At 34.2% G+C, this 21,020-nt stretch overlaps 1 protein-coding gene across 3 annotated transcripts in view; it reads left to right on the top strand.

Moving 5' to 3' along the window:
• The window catches only part of PCDH15 (protocadherin related 15), a 761,207-nt gene that overhangs the window by 483,251 nt on the left and 256,936 nt on the right, over positions 1-21,020 (top strand). For all 3 annotated transcript variants that reach the window (XM_057505880.1, XM_057505879.1, XM_036928766.2), the window contains 2 exons: positions 10,007-10,086; positions 19,044-19,137. In XM_057505880.1, coding sequence (XP_057361863.1) covers positions 10,007-10,086; positions 19,044-19,137 — 174 coding nt within the window. The remainder of the gene's footprint in view (positions 1-10,006; positions 10,087-19,043; positions 19,138-21,020) is intronic.

Here is a 21,020-nt window from a genome sequence, read left to right as displayed (position 1 = left end):
TTTAGTGTATAGGAAAGCCACAGATTTATGTGTGTTGATTTTGTATCTTGCAACTTTGCTGTATTCCGATATCAGTTCTAGTAGTTTTGGGGTGGAGTCTTTAGGGTTTTTACAGTTTTTCTTAATATTGCCTTATAATCTATTTTACTGCTGTGAGGTTAGTAGTAATGCCCCTTCTTTTGTTTCTGATTTTAGTAATTGCAGTCTTCTCTCTTCTTTTCTTAATCTTGCTGATAGTTTGTCAATATTATTGATCTTTGCAAAACACTAAATTTTGGTTTTACTGATTTTTCTCCATTGTTTTTCTACTTTTAGTTCATTACTTTCCACTTTAGTGTTTATTATTTCTTTCCTTCTGTTTGTGTTAGGTTTATTTAACTTACCTTTTTCCATTCTTTTAAGGTAACAGGTTATTGATTTGAGATCTTTTCCTTTTTAGACATAGATGTTTAAAGCTATAACTTTCTAAAAGAGCTGCCTTATAATATCACATAAGTTTTAGTGTGGATATACTTTTTTTTTAAATTTTCATTTATCGTTGAAGTGTTTTCTGATTTTCTTTGTATTGTATTCTCTGTCCATTGGGTATTTTGGAGTGCCTTGTTTAATTTCTGCATGTTTATGAGTTTGTGTGTAGAAATTAATAAATTTTATGTTATTGATTTCTAATTTCATCCCATTGTGGACAGAGAAAGGATTAGAGACATCTCAGATGCTGAACTTTAATAGCATGGAGTAGGGGTTTGTAAGAAATGTTGTTGGCCTGTCCCTTCAGGGCAGATACCATAGTCTTAGATGGGAGCTATGGGGAAGAAGTTCTCTGATCCCAGCTCTACCCGCCTGAAGTAGAGCTTCCTTCATACTGTGTTGGCTGGGCATTGGAGGGGTAGCAGTGTTTTGCTCAAGTGCCACAGACTCTTGGCTAGTCTTGCTGAAATTTAGTAGATGTTTTAAATAAATATTTCTTTAATTACTGTATGCTTTTAGAACAATTTCCAGAGATTTATTCTTTTTGTATTTTAGCAGTAATAGTTGTTAGAATGAGAGGGTGTCCAAGAGCCCCTCGCTCTATCATTGCAGAAGTGTCTCCATTGTGTGCTCCATTCTTGCTCAGTTTTGAATGCAGATAACAACTGCAAAAAAATGTATTGAGAGAATAATCTTGAAAGTTGGGCCTGTTTTTTGGCCTAGAATAATGCATATTGGGTATTATTTGTTATAAATTATGGATTTCACTGAATTTGTCCTCTTGGGCTCCAAGAGTTCATGACTTTTTTTTTTTTTCATCATTTCTTTCTGTCCCACCCCCACCCCACTCCATCTCTGCCTCTCCAGGATTAATCTATTAATTAATCACATTCAAAATGTCTGGTATATCTCTCAAACCCTTCCTGGAGTTTTTATCTCCATTTATCCAGACATAAAATAGATAGAACAAGCAGTGCTAAGGTACCCACACAATTTTATAGATAAAAAGTTGTGTATGAGACTAGGAAAAAGAGAATCTTCAAGTGGTTAGGAGGAAATTTTATGTTTTACCTCTTTGCTGATATGGTTAACATTTCACATGTTCATACATTGTCAAGTCTTCCATAAGGTGAGTTCTATTGATGATCAAAGGGTACCCTTTCAGAAAACACTTTATAGATTTTTTATTAAAATTCATATCATATATTTTTCTTCTTTCTTAATATTAACATCAATAAAAAATATTCATTAAGTGCATGCTATACCCTAAGCTGCATCCTAGACATGTACTCTTTCATCATTGTTTGATCATCACGACGATCCTGAATTAGATCCCACGCTATTTCAATATCATACATGGAGTCACTGAGACATAAATTGATATAGTGACTTGCCCAAAATTACATAGATAATAAGTGACGGTCGTTTTCATCCCTGACTTTTTTTACTCCAAAGCCCAAGATTTTTAGCTACCAACTTAATTCCTTAATCAATACTTTCTATCTGAGGAGATTGCCAAAGTGTTCTAAACATCCATTACCTAATCTAGTTCTACATCAAGTATAGTATGCATTTCAAGTGTTATTTGCCCCATTTTATGATTGCAAAATTATGTCCAGAGACAAACTGCAGTTAGGTAGTTAGAAGTAGGATAATTAGGACTAGGCCCTCAGTCTGATGATTACTAGTTTACTAGCTTACTAACTCTAGGTTGTTTTCACAAATTTGTGTTTAATCAAGGTTTACTGCACATTATTTAACTTTTTACCTGTATTTATGTCACAAATGATAGAATTTTCTCCAAGGTAGGAACTATATTACATAACATATTCTTGATTCCTAGCATTAAATATTGTGTTTGTAATAGTTGCCCAGTACATTTTTATTTTGGCTTATTGAACTCAGGGTACTGATACTAGTAGTTCCTAAATTAGATTCTGCATTTATATGAAGAGATAGTACCATGATATGTGAGGCTTAATGGACAATTTTCCTCTGATCTCCTTGCTTTTGTATCTCATCTTATTTTAGGTAGACTTTTCTCTTTTCCCCTCAGTACTGTTAGACTCTTCGCTATATACATGCTTCATTCAGTTTGCCTGGTTATGTTAATTTTATTATTTAAAAAATCTGGTTTTAATGTCCTAAAGTCTGGGAAGACCAACTAGTTGGCTAGTATGTAGGCTCTTAGGGCCTAAGAAACCGTTGAACTAAAGTGTAGAGAAAAATATTACTTTTACTGTAAATATAGCTGATTGACATACGAGACAAAACTGGATCACTCTATGTGAGTAAAACTGCAATATTTCCAGAATCTCTTGCCTGGCCTTAGTGCATCTCCATATCAATAGGTGTTTCCAAGGGGTGGAGAGAAGTATGCCATCTCCATATCAATAGGTAATTACAAGGCAAGCAAGGGCTTATCTGGACCAGATAAATTGGGTGGGGCCTCTTCTTCTGCAGCCAATTGTAAGAGGCACGGGAGAGCAGAAATGGACAGCTTGTAAGAAAGAAACGGGTTTTTCCCACTTTATTTCTTCCTTTGACTGATTTCGGTTTCAAAAGTATTTTGTTCTGGGATTTTCCCTCTGGAATTACACTCTACTTCCCTCATTGTGCTAAATTTACCCTCTCTGTCACAGGAAGTATAAAAGCAAACCCAAACTTAAAGTACTAAGGCATATCAGTAAAAAAGTAGATGGCAGACCTGCCTTCATGGAGATTACATTCTAGAAGGAGCTGAAGGAAATCAACAAAGTATATAAGTGAGTTATATAGAATTTTAGAAGGTGATAAGTGACATGTGGGGAAAAAAAAAACATAAATGAAAATGGAGAGGGAGTACACAAGGAATTGCAATTTGGTCAGGGATGTTTTCACTGTGGTGATGTTAGCAAAAAAGGCCTTGAGGTTCATTCAGACCTGCCTGGTGTGTTTGAAGAACAGCAAAGATCCTAATAGGACTGGGGTAAAGTAAGAGAGGAGGAAATCTGTGGGAATAAAATCACCCAGTAATAGTGGTGATGTGGAGGTAACTATTCTCAGTGAAATTAGGTGCGACAGGAAGAATTTGAGGAGAGCAGTGATATGAAAAAACAAAAGTTAAAAGGATCACTATGGATTCTGTTTTGAGAATGGTCTTCAGTGGAGGAAGGTCAGATATTATGGAAATTAGGGTGCTGCTTCAATAGTCCCATCTAGGCCTGGAGTGGTATTTCTGGAAATGGTGAGAAATGCTTCCATTCTCATTATTTTCTGTACATAGACTATGGGACTGTTGATGATTGAATGTGGGAGAGGCAACAGAAGTTAAGAATAGCTATTAAGATATAGCCTGAGCAACTGGAAGGATGAAATCCCCACTAACCAGAATAAAAAGAATATCAGAGAAAGAGTAATTCATTTTCGGACATATTAAATTTGAATGTGTTTTTTTTGACACCTAAGTAAAGCTGTTGAGTTGGCAGTTGGGTATGTGTTTGGGGAGGAAGTATGGGCAGTTAAAGTCTTGAGCACTGAACTACTACCTAAAACTTTGAGATTGGCTGGGGTTCTTAAGGGAGTGAATGTAAGACATCCAAATACTGATTTTTTTTTATCAAAATATAGTGATATACAATCATATACTGGTTTGAAGTATACAACACATTGATTCAACTGTTACGCACATCATTAAATCCTCACCCCAACTAGTGCAGTTAATCTGCCAAAGATTGATTTTTAAGGTGTTAAGGAGAGGAGGACCAGGAATGGAGACACAGAAGAACATATGTCCTGAAAACTAAGGGAAGAAAGTGTGTCAAGGAAAAGGGAAAGATCAGGTATGTCTAATGCTACTCATAGGTCACATTAAAAAATAAGCAAACAAACAAAAACAGGGATTGTGAACTCACAGTGATTTTACTAACACTGAATTAACTGATGTTGAAAAGGACAGTCTCTCAGTAGTGGTAGGAAGATTGGGAATATGATTGAAGTGGTTTTATGAGAGAAAAAGTAGAACAATTAGAAAAAGTAGAATGCAAAACTCTCAAAATTTTGCCCTAAACAGGAGTTCACACAGTACATTATCAATAATAGGAGGAGAGACACAGTATGGTCACTGGAAGATATAAATATGAATTCTAGGGAGCTTGTGGAAAATTGCTTCAATTTTCTCAGTGAAACAGTAATCAGGGTTGCCAGCTGAGAATAAAGATGGAGTAGGATGAACTGGAGACCTGAGGAGAAGGTGTTAAGTAATCATATAGGAAAGAGGGAGAGGGAATGAAGTCACAAAATACAGTTTAATAGATGGACAGGATTAAAGGATTTATGGCATACTCAGGTATTAAGAGTGTCATTCTAGATTAGCTGCATTTCCATGCTTCAGCTATGTTATATTTGCATATTATCATATTATTTACTTTGTATTTTTTAGAAAATTGAATAAGCTGACTTTTTTACACAATGAAATTATTTCAAAAAGGAAAATTTATATCAGAACCATAAATGACAAAACCACCAGTTGACATAAAAAGTATGAATTAATTCATATTGAAATATATTCATAAACATAAACATTTTGTTGAAGGGCCAACAATTTAACACCAGAAATGCACACACACAGTTTTGGAAATACTGCTGTACTAAACTGAAAGCTTCAATTCTTGCTTTCAAGTAGTTTAATAACATAAATCAGAACTTGTTTGCCTAAGTGAGAAAAGAAAAGATCATCTAAATCCGCTGATTTTTATCTATTTTAGAATCCCTAAGGGCAGGTACTTTGTCTTAATGTCCTGTGAAATGTGTAGAATCATTCTGTGCTCATAAAGTGCACTCTACCAGATGGCATTTGATAGCTGTGTTCGTCTTTAACATGAACAGAATATTAGTTTAGAGAAGATTTGTTTTCTTTTCTAAAATCCCTATTTTCTGGTGTCTAAGCCCATTGCTTATTTAGATAAATACTTTTGTGTTGCTGTTGGTGCTTCTGAAAAATGGGCGACTTAAATTTAGATGCAGTGAGTAATCTTGTTGAGCAGACTGGAAAAAATAGTTTATCTGATCTTTAAAGATACTCTTTGCCCTTTAAGTGAAAACTAAGAGAAAAACTAGCTTTATCTAAATTCATCGTGTTGTTAAACATGAATTGGCAAACCAATTCTGTTCCTTGCTAGCTATCCAAAGTGAGCAATATTCAATCATTTAACCAGAGGTATTATTGAATCTGAGATATTTAACCTTAGGTTGTTCACTTGAGGCCAAAGAAAGCAGGAGATAGTCTTAGGCTTTCTGGCTGTTTCTGAAACTCAGCAAGGCATGTTTCCACTCACGGCCTTATCACCTGATATTCCCTCTGCCTGGAATGCCTTTCCTGACATGACTTGCTCTCTCACCTTTTTCAAGTGTTTGCCAAAGCTTCACATTTACCTGATAGTTTTCCTGATTACCTGTATTATGTGCAAACCTTCCCCCTACCCTCCCAATACAACCTTCCTGAATTATTTTATATTTTAGTAGCAGTTAGATGGATCTGAAATCTCTACATTTTATTTAATTATTTGTTCTCTGCCTCCCCCTACTACAATGCAAGCTGCACAAAAGAAGAATGTTTGTCTGTGTTGTTTTCTGTTGAATCCCCAGTGCTTAACACAGTGTGGGTGTTCAATAAATTCTAAAATTAAATTAATTCATTCACTTAATGAGTGAATACTCTCTGTGTTATTATTATTTTTATTTTGTGGTTAGGTGTATTGCCTGAGAAGAGATGGTACAGCCAGGCTGGGACCCAGGTGGGTGACTCCTGTGATAAATCCAGGGAAGACAACTGCCCCCCATACTTCTCTCAGCCCTTAAATGCAGTGCTCAGATTGGACTTGACTGATCAAAACTAAAAGAACAGGAAATGTATTTGTACTAAGGATGAGTAATTCCTGTTATGATATGAAAAAATATTAAATAGCACTACACTCTCCCTTTTTAAGATGAAACAGTTACTATTATCTCCAGATAAAAAATATGTATCTTCCAATTTGTAAATTATACAGAACTCTAATTGAAATGGTGATGGAAAGAGGAATGTAATCTAAGTCTTTTGCATTTCCCTTTTGCCTATAAGGTTACTTTTAGGCTTAAGTGTGATAAAGCATACATATATAGTTTCTGCTGTATAGTAACTAGTCAATAAATTTGAACTAAAGGGTTCACTATTCAATAGCATATATAAATTTCTGCCCATCATTTAGAGGAGGATGGCTAGACTAAAAAATAGAAAATATTTTTTTTTAGTATTTTTAGAAATATATTTTAGGCTTCAAATGATGCACATGATCAAATCTTAATTCTCTAAGAACAATCACTTCTGCTGATTTTTCTTATTATTTCTTTTACACATTATTTGTTTCTGTAGATATTGGCAAGTAGAGATACAAGGTATTTATACTAGTGTTAACACATGTAATGGTTAGATTTCAGAACTCTGATCCATATAGCACCATTTCCCCTTGCTTAGTTGATTGAGAAATTATGAATCTTTCTTGATTACTGTACCATTTGCTATGGATCCTGAAACAACAAGGAAGGATTGGTTTAAGAGGATAAAAGGAAGAAAACAATCAAATGAGGATTTCCTTCCAAATCCTGGTTTTTCAATGTTTCCATTATGGGCAGAACCTCACATAAGAATGAAGTAGTCAGCTCATTGGCTTTCACAAGTCTTGAAAGCCTGAGGTATTTAAATGGTCAAACAAAACTGAAGAAATATTTCAAGATACCTCAGGGATTGAGCATAATTAATTTGGCTGAAAAACTGAGAAGCATCAAGGAATTCATCTCTGTTATTATTTTAGTAACATAACAAAATAATGACTTATATCAATAAAACACAGCATTCACAGTGCTTTATCCCACAAAAATAATATTGAATATTTGAGTAGATCTGATACATTAGAAGAAAGGTTCAACATTAATGTGTACTTGAACTTATTTATACAAGCTATCTTGTTTCAGAATCTATTCTTTTATGAAAATTCAAGACAATAAATTCTCTCAAAACCACTCTATTCCAGTGAACTAACCAAAAGTAATTTTTAATACCTGTAACAATATTATAGGTAAAAATAACTGAATGAAAAAGAAAAACAACAGAAAATGTTTAGTGTGAGCTTTTTAGTGATAAAATGCAGTCTTCTACTATAAAATGACACTGCATTTCTTTAAAAAGTGAACTGAGTATCATTATTTGTAGTCCCATTTTATCTTTTTTTTTCCTAATACTTGTCTGACAGAGAACAGAAAACCAAGGGAAAATATCAAACAACTGCTATCAATCCCACTGAGTATGTTTCTGAAAATTCTTTTGTTTCTTACTCACTACTTTTAAACTTCCATTATAATAAATTTAATGGAATTTCATATTTTAGATTTAGATATAAATGGAATGTTTCAAAGATATTGCCCTAGGTAGTTTTATATTTCATTGTATTTTACTATTTTATTTTATTCCATGTATTTTAGTGTATGTATATTTGTGAGTGTGTATATCTAATAACACAATAGTATTACGCAAAGAAATAATATTTTGGACTGAAAAAAATGGTCACTTTACTTAATTAAAAACTAAGTTCAGTGAGGGTAGAAGGGAGAAAGCAGGGCTGCCAGGAAGATGACTATTATAATCTGTGAAGAAGACAGTGGTATGGGAAGGAGTTCAGATACTGTCATATACTGCAATTAATGTAAAGGTACATGCAATGGGATTTGCTGATGGGCTGCTTCGGGGAGTAGGAACGAGGAGTTAAGGTCTCAATATGAGGCTGCTGTTCACTGGGATAATGAAGACCTAAAGAGCAGGTTTTTGTTTTCTTGAGGGGTGGAGTCTGTGGGAAGAGATCGGGATTTGGGAGTTTCAGCATTTTAAATTGGGGATGCTTATTATTTCAGCTAATTGGACATTCAAGTTGGCAATGAAGGTGTCTGAAATTCAGAAGAAAGGACTGGGTTAGAGATATGAGCGTCTTCCACATATGGATAGTATTCGAAGTTTTGCAATTTGATCAAGTGACTAAGCGAGTAAGGTCCGAGGACAGACCTTCAGAGCAGCCAGGTGTGAATAAGTCTTAGAAATGAGGAGAAATCAGCAAAGGAAAATGAGAAGAAGCAGCCAATAAGGTGGAACTGAAATATTGAATAGGATGGATGTAGACCATGTGAAGGACATGTTTCATAGAGTGGGCATAGATTATACAATCCTGCAAAAAATTATAATGATAATCCTGCAAAGCTTCTCCCACAGAACCGTGCATTTTGTAAATATTTTCTGTAATTTTTCAGTCATCCCTGGACTCAGGTTTTTGTAGCCCAACAGAGGCTTCTGGCCATCTCCCTTGTGGTAGCCAATAGAGCTATTTTATGACTTCTGCTATGTAGTGCATATCAAAGGCATCTGATCTACCAGTAGAAACACTGCCTCCCTACCAATCTGGGCATGGGATTTCACACTCAGGCTCTTATGACTGAGGCCATTCCTGTCTAGTCGGTGAAAGGACCCCACACAAATACCCTTTTCTTAAAGACTGCCAACTTTAGGGCAGTACCTGTCAGTCAGAAAGGTTGGTATCTCTGCCACGCCAGTAATCTATAAATAAAATTCCTCCAGCACGCTCTCATTTCCCCTCTCCTCAGGGTTCTACCTGGGCAGATCCCTCCCACATCCCTTTTATATCATGCAGATTTCTTTCTTTGCCCATGTCTTCCATAAGGGAATTTTCAGACTCATCAAAAGACAAAACTCTTGGATGTTTTAGAAGGTCAAATCCAAGACTCCAGTGACACAAACTAGAGTGTATGTCTTCTTGAATAAGAGAAACTTAGAACTCAAAGTCAGAAGCTGTAAGCTGCACCTTCTCTAACTTGAGTGAAGGAGAAAAGGGGGAGAAAAGGATAATGTTTATTAGAAACTAACAATGTGTCAGATGTTAGTCTGTGTGCCTAGACACAGTGTATTTCAATTAAGCCTCCTAATATCTATTAACTTCATTCATAAAATGAAGTTGAAAATAATTACACAATTTAGTAAGTGGAGCCTGGTTTTGAATTCAGTCTCTGGTTCCAGATTCAGGGTTCTTTACCCATAAAATTTCCTGACTTTATGTAATCTCAGAAGAAAACGGAAAAAAAGTGGATTAAATAACTTCCCTATACTGTAAATATTTATGGAGAGTTTAACATATTTGTTTAAATTGTAGAGAAAGACTCATGTAAATTTAAATACATAAACCTTAGGAAAACCATTACTCTATTTCCCCTCCAGGAAAGATTATGTACATTCAGAGATATTATTCATTGTTACTATCTTCAGATGAGAAAAATGACAGAAATGCTAGGATCAGATATGAAACTCTTTACTTTACATCTTGCCATTAGCTCATTTTAAAATCTTTATTTTTTAAGAGTATTGTGGTTATTCTGGTCTATTAGTTCCAAGCTTCTGTATTGCACTGTTTGAATAGGAGTCATATCAATTATTTGATAATTAAATTATGTTTTCTCTCTGAAGGCAACTGACCGAGAGGGAGACCCAATAACATATGCCATTGAGAATGGAGACCCTCAGAGAGTTTTTAATCTTTCAGAAACGTAAGTTAAAAATGATTTCTAAATTGGTTTTTTTCCTTTTTAAAATGTTAAACAAGGTAGTGGTAGCAGGAGAACAGACTTCTAATCAGACGATTTCAACTGTTTGTAGCTTTATTTTCCTTTTTTTTTTTCCTATGAATGTTAATGAGAGCTGGGAGGTATAATTCTGAACCCAGAAATCTTACCCAGAAGACTATTTATTTTAAACATTTTTTCCTAGGTAAAATCCACTGAGGTGGAAACATTTCATTTGCAGATGGGGATTAATTAGATCCTTTTAAAGTTGTCAGCAACTCATAATAACAAGGGCATTTCTACAAAGAGTAACTTGGCACTAAATTGTTTATTTGAAGAGAATTTTGTTAGACACAGTGTAATTCAAACACATTAAAAGACCACCAAGGTCCATCCTTCAATTTTTCAGTAATGTGGGTATATTTTATATTTGACAAATGAATTAACACAAAAATACTGCATGTCCATTTAAACTTCTTTGAGGTTTCTATCAGGGCCAGTCTGCTCACCTGTCTGAACACATCAGAGATAAAGTTAATCCTAACTATTGAGATGACTGGGAAGCAGCATTAAAGAAGCATTTAGGATTGTGGAGAGATCATTTGCCTCCCTTCTGCAATAGCAAAATATCTATTCTGCTGTGGCATGTGTCTGGTTATTAAAATTTGCTACCTTTCTGATGTTTTCTGTATGGCTATGCATGAATTTTACTCCCTGAAAAAATGGAAACCTACACTTAGCCCAGGATTATAAAGTGAAAATTTTGATAAGTGAACTAGGTACTGCTTCAGTCCAGGAACATGTGACACCTCATGTCGAATAGGGGTCACCTAGTCTTGTGAGCAACACCTGCAATTTCACATTGAATAGGATGTTACAACCATGAGTAGAATGCTTGGAAACAGTATTTCCCAAGCCTTTAGATTGCACAAATGAGTAAACTTCCATTTAAAAAATGGAAAGAAAACTATTTTGAATTTCCCCCATAGGTACAAAACAAATCATAAATTAGCTATAATTTATAATCACCCTTAAAGAAAGAAAGCTTTTTAAAAGGGGCACATTAACAGTAATCAAAACTGTGTGGTACTGGTACAAGAACAGTTGTAGAGGTCACTAGGGTAAACTTAAAAGTCCAGAAATAACCCCTAACATTTATACTCAATTGATTCCCAAAAAAAGGGGCAAGGCAATCCAATCAGGAAAGAATAATCTTTCCAACAAATCAAGCTGGGACAGGATGTGAAAGAATTGAATTTGAATGTCACCTCACATTATTTGCAAAAATTAACTCAAATTGGATTATAGAAAGATTTGAAAGAGATAAAGCTATATAAGTCTTAGAATAAAACACAAAAGTAAGTCTTCAGTATTTGGACTGGGCAGTGCTTCCTTACATGTGACACAAAAAGCACAAGTGATTACTGAGAAGACTGGTAAGTTGGTCTTCATTAAAATTTGAAAAAAAATCTGCTTCAAAGGACACCACTGAGAAAGTAAAATATAAGCATAGACTGGGAGACAATATTTTTAAGTATGTATATCAAGACTATATAAAGAACTATTACAATTAAAAAATAAACAGAAATAGTATAAATGAAAATAGACAAGAATTTGAATGGATGTTTTTTCAAAGAAGATACATGAATGGCCAATAAGCATGGGGAATTAGGCTTATGCTTAGTAGTCACTAGGGAAATGCAAATTAAATCATGGCCTTCTGCTTCACACCTGCTTGGAATGGCTATAATGAAAAGAGAAAGTCAACAGCAAGTATGGGTGAGGATGTGGAGATAGCAGAATCCTCATATATTTCTGGTGGGAGTGTAGAATGTACACTGTGGAAAACAGTTCAACAGTTTACATTTCCTCTAAATATGAGATAGAACATTACCATATAACCCAGCAATTCCTCTTTTATCTACTCAAGAGAAAGGGAAACATAAAAAGTTGCTATTTTAAAAATGAATGTTTAATTTTCATATTTACTCCTAAATAGTACTTGGATTAAATATGTATATGTATGGTGGACTTTTGAAAAAAAAAAAAAAACGAAGAGCAAAATAACAGAAGTCCTTTCTTATAAATATTACTTTAACTGCAAATAGATTCAACTCCCTAATTAAAAGGTAGAGATTGGCAAAATGGACTTATATAAAAATACATACTGTCTACACTTATCAAGGTCAGCATTTTGTAAAAAATAAAGTAAAAATTTTTTAATGCAAAAAAATAAAGTTGCTTTTTTAAACATGAAACATTCAAATAGAAAGTTGCACAAAAACATTCATAACAGAATTGTTTACAACAATAAAATGTGGAAACAACCCAAATGTCTATAGATGAATGGATTAGCAAAATGTGTGTCCATACAATGGAATATTATTCATCAATAAAGGGGGATGAAGTACTGAAACATGCTACAACATGGATGTGCCTTGGAAACATGCTTGGTGAAAGAAGTGACCACATATTTGATGATTACATTTGTATTAAATTCCCAGAATAGGCAAATGTATAGAGACAAAAAGTACACACTAAGGGTTGCCTGAGGCTGGGGTGTGGGGCTGACTATGGAGTGACTGCTAATGGGAACAGGGATGAAAATGTCTTAACAGTCATTGTGTAGTGGTTGAAGAATTCTTAATAGATAATAAAATTCATTGAATTGTACACTTAAAGTGGATGGATTTGATGATGTGTAAATTATATGTTAATGAAGCTGTCAAGAAAAAAAGACAACAACGAAGCTCTCACTTGCCCTGGGAAGCAGGCAGCCCAGGTCTTACTCTGTTAAGATTTCCATTCCTGGGTTTACCTGGTTTTCACTTGATGCCAAAGTAAGTACAACTGGTTGTGAAATCTGATGAGCCACCAGTTTTACCAAAGAAAATTCTCTGCTTGTGTTGCGATCCTTAGCAAGTGTTTCTCTATTCTCTCATCTCTGCTTTTGGAACAAGACACCCAGCTGGGTCACAGAGGCCCCTAAGGTGTAAAAGATTCAATGCAGCATCCTCTTTGTCTACACTGACCACAATTCTTAATACCACAGTTCTTAGGTCAGTTCGTACAGCCATGTCCTTAACTGCAAACTGCTGCCAGGACAGCTAGACTAGGCAAAGTCACTGTGATGGCAGCATAGTCTCTTTTGGTGAATGTTCTTGACTCAGGGTCCAGTACACTGGGCCCATTGCCTTCTATCCTGTGGCCATTTCATTTCAGCCACCCCATTGCTGTTGCTCTCATTGATATTTTTAGGTTGGCCTAGATCATTAGCAATATAACACATTTGGAATGGGGAAAAATTAAATTTTCAATCCCTTCCCTCTTCAAAACTTCTGGGATACTTGTGCAAATTTGTACCACCATGTCCATGTGAGTTTGAAGGATTTGAATAATTTGGGTACTCCTTCAGAAAACTATAGAAAAGAAATAATGTTCTGCTTATCAGACATTTCAATTCACACAAACAGTGTTTTGATTGCATTTAACTTCTTTAAACAACAACAAAGTACATGTTCATTGTTTAAATATTATTTTATGCTATGATGCAAATTTTAGCAATAATCAGCATTACAGTACCATTACTTTACCTTTTTTCCATTGAAATAAAAATATGCCAAAAAGTTTTTATAATTCATTAACAAATATTAGTAGTAATGAATAATCATTTTATTGCTAGTGTGGATTTACAAAGTGTTGAATTGTTATATACAATTTAATGAATTGGATTATCATACAGCCAACAGAGAAACTTACTCTTTAAAAAAAAGGACTTGTTCCTTAAAAATCACAACCACTAATCATAAAAATCATTCAATACCGTGTTTTAAATGGCCAGCTCTGTATTGCTCTGTACAGTTTTGCATTATATTAATAACTTTTCAGTGTCTCTGTAGATAGTTGCATATAATCCAGCAAATATTTATTCAGCAAACATTCACATATAAGAGAACATTTAAACAAGATGTAAGTAAACTTCCTTTATGAGTAGGATAGCCAATATTTAAGTTATTTAATGCATAAGGTTGAGGAATTCTTATACATTGTCTTCATGAAGTGATATAACACTTGAAGGCTAAATGCTAAGCAAAAGAGCTTCATAGAATTATTTATGCTCTTTTTAGAATTTTATTTGAAAAGTTTTGATCTTCCCTGACATTTTAATATCTTTCTATGAGACTAAATTCATTTTGACACTAAATTTAAACCTTGATTATGTTTTTCATTTTAGTTGGAACTTTATGATTACAATCAAGGTTAAGTAACATAAGAAAGATGATATGCATTTTCTTTTCATCAGGTCTACTTTTCAAAATATATATTCAAATGAAACTACTCCTCATACCTTTCACTCTATACCAACTTAGTCCATGCCCACCATCATCTTTTCCCTGAACTGCCACCATACCCAGCTTCTAATGGTCTATTTTTACTAACCACTAATTACTATGTAGCGTGGGATACCATATTAAACTTGAAGCAATCACACATTTTGAAGTATTCTCTATGTAACATTTTGAAGAAACTCTAAGTATCGTTCTAAGGCCTAAAACCTGACACCCAAAAGCAACATGATAAAGCTGTTGAAGGCTTAGACATGTGTAAGTGTAAATGACATTAAATTGCAGCGAGTAGAATGTATTGAAAAAGTTTAAAGGAAGCTTAGAATAGAAAGCATGAAACTTATGAGATAATCTTTCAGTCCATATGGTGCTGATGCAGTATTTCCTAATAAACAATGCAGTTGGGGAAATGGGTCTTTACAGGAGCAGGTTTTAAATGCTAGCAGATTGGTTTTTTAGGAAATAGAAGCCCTCCACTACTTTTTATTTACATTGTTTAAACAACTTTTGAACACCATTTTTATGGTTAGGCATGCCAACTCATCATCTGAAAGAGCTAGATTTTGTCAAACATGATATATTTCAGGAATATAGCTGTCAAGTTTGGTGAGGGAATTCCATGCAATATCATTAATGTAACTGAGGTGAAATTCACATAAAATAAAATTAACCGTTTTAAAGTAAACAATTCAGTAGCATTTACAAGACTCACAATATTGCACAACTACCCATTCTACCTAGTTCCCAGATATCTTTATCATTCCCTAAGCAAACCCAACCCATTAAGTACTGCTACCTACTTGCCTTTACCTCACCCCCTGACAGCTTCCAGGTGGTGTCTTTCTCTATGGATTTATCTATTCTGGATAGTCATACCATCATGACCTTTTGTGCAGTATGCCTGGCTCTCTTCACTTAGCCCAATGTTTTGATGTTCACCCATGCTGAAGTCTGTATCAGTACTTCATTCCTTCTCATAGCGGCATAATATTCCATTGTATGTCTACATAGTGATTTGTTCATCCATTCATAAACGGATGGGTATTTGGGCTGTTTTACTATGTTTTAGCTATTGTGAATACTGCTACGATGAACATATATGTACATTTGTTTAAATACCTGTTTTCAATTCTTTTGTACTTTCTGTACTCAACTAATTGAATGCCAGGATTAGAATTGCTGGGTCATATTGTAATTCTACATTTACTTTTTGAAGAACTGCCAGACTATTTTCCATAGTATTTAAACCATTTTTCATTCCCACCAGCAGTGTCCCAAGGTCCCAAATTCCTCTACATCTTTGTCAGGGTGATTTTTTTTGTCCATTGGCTTTGTTTCATTATATATTATTTTATCCATCCTAGTGGATGTGAAGTGATATTTCATTGTAGTTTTGATTTGTATTTCCCTGATGACTAATGATATAGAGCATCTTTTTAGATGCTTGTTTGCTATTTGTATATCTTCTCTGGTGAAATATCTATTCGAATCCTTTGCCTATTTTTTTAATTGGTTTGCCTTTTTGTTGTTGAGTTTTAAGAGCTCCTTATATATTTTGGGAACCAGACCCTTTTTGGATATATGATTTGCAACTATTTTCTCCCATTTTGTAGGTTTTTTGATATCTTCTACTTTGTTGATATTGTCCTTTGATGCACAAAATTTAATTTTGATGAAGTCCAATATATCTATTTTTTTTCCTTTTGCTGCTCATGCTTTTGGTGTCATATTTAAGAACACATCATGAAGATTTACTCCTATATTTTTGTCTGAGTTTTTTGGTTTCAGTGTTTATATTCAGACTGTCAATCCATCTTGAGTTAATTTTTGTAGATGGTGTAAGATACACCAATTGCATTCTTTTGCATGTAAATCTTGAATTATCCCAGCACCATTTGTGGAAGAGAATATTTGTCCCCCACTGATGATCTTGGCATCCTTGTTGAGAATCAATTAGTCACAGATGTATGGATTTCTTTCTCGACTGTCACTCTATTCTATTCCCCACTATACATGGTCACTTCCAAATGTCCTAATTTCTGAAGAAATTCTCTACCCAGCTCCCAAACACATACCGTGGCTTGGGGACCTCTTTTGTATGCCTTCACCTAAATCTCTTGCCTTGGATGGCTACAGGTTGTTCCCTGCTTTACAACGCTTTCCAGGAATTCCCACTGGTTTTCCACCATGAATGAGCTCCGAGTTAGGTAGAACAAAGAAAAGCGCCACGTACCATTCCTTCTGGCAGCCTCCAGAGGAGTGGGGGTGGACAAACACAGTTCTGTTCCCCCTAGAAACAGGGACTGTTGACTGCCATCTTCAAGACCACTCTGAGCCAGGGAAGGGTGGGGAAAGGACAAGTGAAAATGCTACAAAGCTTTTGACCATTTCTCTTGCCTTTTTCTTGACTCTGTTTTCATTTGGTTGTTGTCAACCTTTAACTGCTGCCCAGAGTTCTGCCACAGTTGGTTCTTTTGCTTTTTCCTTCATTTTTCAGTGTTTTCTGTGGAAAGACCAGGTCTGGAAGCTGCCTACTTCACCATTTTCACTGACATCACTCCTGTGTGATATTTAAGATCATGTAAAATTTAAGTAGCATTATTATTGATGTTCTTTTGGAAGTAATTCTTACATATTTTTAATTTAAATATTTACTTCATTCTTAAATGCACTCATGTATCCTGCTCTAAAGCTTCCTTCTAGCTGTAGTAAAACTCCTCCTTGCCAGTATTTCTGGAATTTCATAAAAGGATACTTATGTGTACCCATAAACTAGTGTTGCAGTTATGAATACCAAAAGACACCACCTGATCTTTCTCTCCTCCATCTCCCAAATATCCTATCCAACTACATACTCCACTGGGACACAAGGCACATTTTCTTAAACAGAGGACTATCTCCATAATAATAACTATGAAAAATTAGCTATTTCTATATAATATGGTTCTAAATTGGAATACTATATATATTTCTAGTGATTTTTTTAAGTTAATGCACAAAGAAGACTACAGAGTCTTGAGCCTTAAACCTAGGGAAAAAACTGGAAAACAATTACTCAATTTTCTTCTTCCTTTCATTACTCCATGGCTAAGTTTTCAGATACCTTATATCTTAAGTTATTCTTGTGAATAAACCTCAGAAGCTATAAATGTCATACTTTTCTCTTTGAATGTCATTTTACAATGAGATTATTTGAACCATCTGTGGTATGGGAAGTTGATCCAAACCTGATTGTTGTGAACTGCTCTGGGAATTGGTCTTCAGTTATTTCAACAAAACATTTAAAAATGTATAAGAAGCAAAGTCAGTTTTTCTGAGTCATACAAACAAAGTAAGTGTGACTCACATTTTGATTCATTGGTGTTGACTTTCTGTACTCAACTACCATATGTGCTGTGAATTGCTTAAGTTCCACTATAACAATAAAGCACTTGCATTAAAATGAAATCTTTTTATCAGTTAGAAAAAAATTACGTTTTCATACTTAATATTTTAATGTTTTATTATATTAATATAATCCACCATAGCAGATGCTTATTAAGCCTTAATTAAAATGTCATGTACAATATCAGTTTGTAATATTTCAGATGTAAATGTGGAACTTTTTTTTAGAGAGCAGTACGTGACCAAACTGTTATGAAACAAATTACATTGGAAAAGAAAGTCTTAAATATTAGGAAGTATTTATTCTGAGCATTGGAAAGGTAGTAGTATTAAAAATATTCTAAGTGTGAGAATTTGCCCAAAGTTGTTCATCATCCGTTATATATACCCAGTTAAATTAAGAAATACTTAAATTTTGAAAGAATAGGAAAATGGTAACATTGCTAGTTTATTGACAAAAGTTTGACTTTATAAATTATAACATGAGATAGTGAATACTCATAACATTTTCTGAAAAAGAATAAATTATGCAGCCTGATTCCTTTTTTGAAAATAATCACATATATTTACATATGGTTATATAGATAATGAAAGGAGATATTACAAAATAATCATAATATCTATAAAAGTTTTAGTATTCCACTGTATATTTTCTAATTGTCTACAGTTCTTAATTATTTTGAAATGAAAAAAGAAGGAAAACTGAATTTTAATCACTAGAATTTGGTGAGGATGGAATTTAGCTGTTTGTAGCTCCATAGTGGACACATATGTGACAATGAATGGAAATGATATAAATTAGTTACAAAAAGCTGTTTTTCAACTCTAAGGATTTAGGAAACAGCTGAAAATTCGTTGGGTGTCTTACCTTTAAAATAATCACAAACAAGATAGATAACTTTCTTCCTGGCATGATTTAAGCATAGTTTTGTTTTTTTCTTGGAGACTAAAGAATCAACTCAGTTTCATCATTCGCTGTTGCAGTTTTTCATTACTGCTAAGAAGCTCAACACCCTTAAAAGCCATTTTCAATTTTCAACATGAATCCTGGAATCATACATCTTTAATACCCAAGATATGTTTGCTGAAGGGAAAAACCTTTAATACTCAAGCTACGTTTGCTGAAGGGAAAAAGTAGTTCATGATAGTAGGAAGTCTCCCTGTGACATAATTCCTTTTTGTGTCTTATTTGTTTATTTTCTCTGTCACTAGTACTGGGATTCTAACCTTAGGGAAAGCCCTGGACAGAGAAAGCACCGATCGCTACATTCTGATAGTCACTGCTTCTGATGGCAGGCCAGACGGGGTGAGTACTCTTCCTGGTAAGGGTTTAAATAAATATTATTAAAGGAACTGAGAAAGCCTTGTTGTTTTACACTTTAAACAATCCACTACAGTCATGAATTCATGAATTAATCTTTCTCTCCTGCAGCACTTGTGATTACTTGGAGAAGTGCGCTTTTCTCCAGTGGGCTCTTTTAACAGATGAACCTGTACTCTCAATTTGGTTTTGAGATTCTTGCAACTTTTGACGTGACAGAATAGATACTTGTGATTGGCCTTCTTACCCAACTTATGGGAAAATGAACTTAGTCTAAGTATTCCACTGTGCCTGTCATCAGCACAGCACTCTGAAATGCATTCTGGCAGTCTTACTATGTTGGGACCTGTTTCTTTAATGGTACCTTTGTGGTGGGAGGAGGGAGGTTTTGATTGGAGGAAGAAAGGAATTTGTGGATAAATACCTTGAAGCACTTAGGATAGCAAGCTGATTGATTCCACAGGTTATTTATAAATAGCACTCAGAATCCTGACTAATCTTTGACAATTAAAATTGTTTAAATGGGCCCATATTTCTTGAAAAGATACGTTTTATTTCCTCGGCACCTCAAAACCAATTTTAAGAATGAATAAATTGTTTAGTCATTCTGGAGTGACTTTAAATCATTTGATTCCTTTCTTCAAACTACCATGTCCACAAACACTGTTATTCTGATTTTTTAAGCATTGTAACATTTCCACGTTGGTAACACATCATTGTGCTGTAATGCCACAAGGTAGCAGTCAAGTGCTTGTAAGCCAACTCAGCACTGGTCTCTGGAAATAATTTCAAATTCAGTATAGGTATATGGGCAAGGCTCACCTAATTCAAATAGCAACCTATCTCAGTTTACCTGAAATCACTTCTTTGATTTATATGCTAGACTGGTTGGGGGCACATCCAATGCTTTCCACACACTCATTTGAAAAGTATTGCTGAAAAAATTTTGCCATGATAAAAATGCATAAAATCATTAACCTGAACAATTTTAGTATCTTAATTAAAAATTAGAAAAATAGATACAGATAGCTCATTATATTTGATAATTACAACCTTTCCATAATAAGCTATTTGACATTTTTCAGACATTAGATAAACAGCTACATGTGGAATATAAAATATAGGAACAGTTTTAGTAAATAGTGGGGCTAATAGTATTTAAATATTAGATGAGTGAAGAAAAATAAAATCTAAGATTAACTTTTCTGTATGCATTGCCCTTGATTAAGGTGTACCTGCGTTAGATGTATGTAAAGAAGTCAGTGAGAATCTCAAGAAGAAAAAAATTGAAGAACTTGACTAATGATGAAAGTTTAATGGGTAATTTGACTAGGAAATAACTGAGGGGAAATCCTAAGTAGGAGGAGTAATTATTCAGCATTGAGTAAGGGGTATAATGAGAGCAAAGTAAAATTAATAAGGATCATTCAGATCAACCACTGGGAGAGTAAAAAGAGAAAACATCATATAATAGCTTTGAGGTATATCACACTGTAAATCAAAAATTAATGGCAGTAATATTAGCTAGGACCTTTTAAGTCAGTCCTTAAAAATAAAATTTCTTAGACAAGAAAACACACTGAAAGGAAATAGTATATGAAGACATCTGTCATAGTCTCAGTCTTACTAATTATGGTTTTGCCCACATAAAAAACTGAAAAATAATCACTATGCTATACACCTAAAACCAATATAACATTCTATACCTATTGTATCCCAATATAATATAGTATATATGAATAAAATGTAAAAATGCAAAAAAATAAATAAAAAGTCTAACAATTTAAGAAAATGAAAAGTTTGGGGTTAAAGTTACTGTTTTAGTTCCTTAGAACATTTTCTTTTCAGTTATGTATTTCAATTCCCCC

This window comes from Manis pentadactyla, chromosome 8, assembly GCF_030020395.1.
Source record: "Manis pentadactyla isolate mManPen7 chromosome 8, mManPen7.hap1, whole genome shotgun sequence".
Classification (NCBI taxonomy): domain Eukaryota; kingdom Metazoa; phylum Chordata; class Mammalia; order Pholidota; family Manidae; genus Manis; species Manis pentadactyla.
The sequence above is the reverse complement of the archived record's forward strand: the minus strand, read 5'-3'. Positions and strand labels throughout refer to the sequence as shown.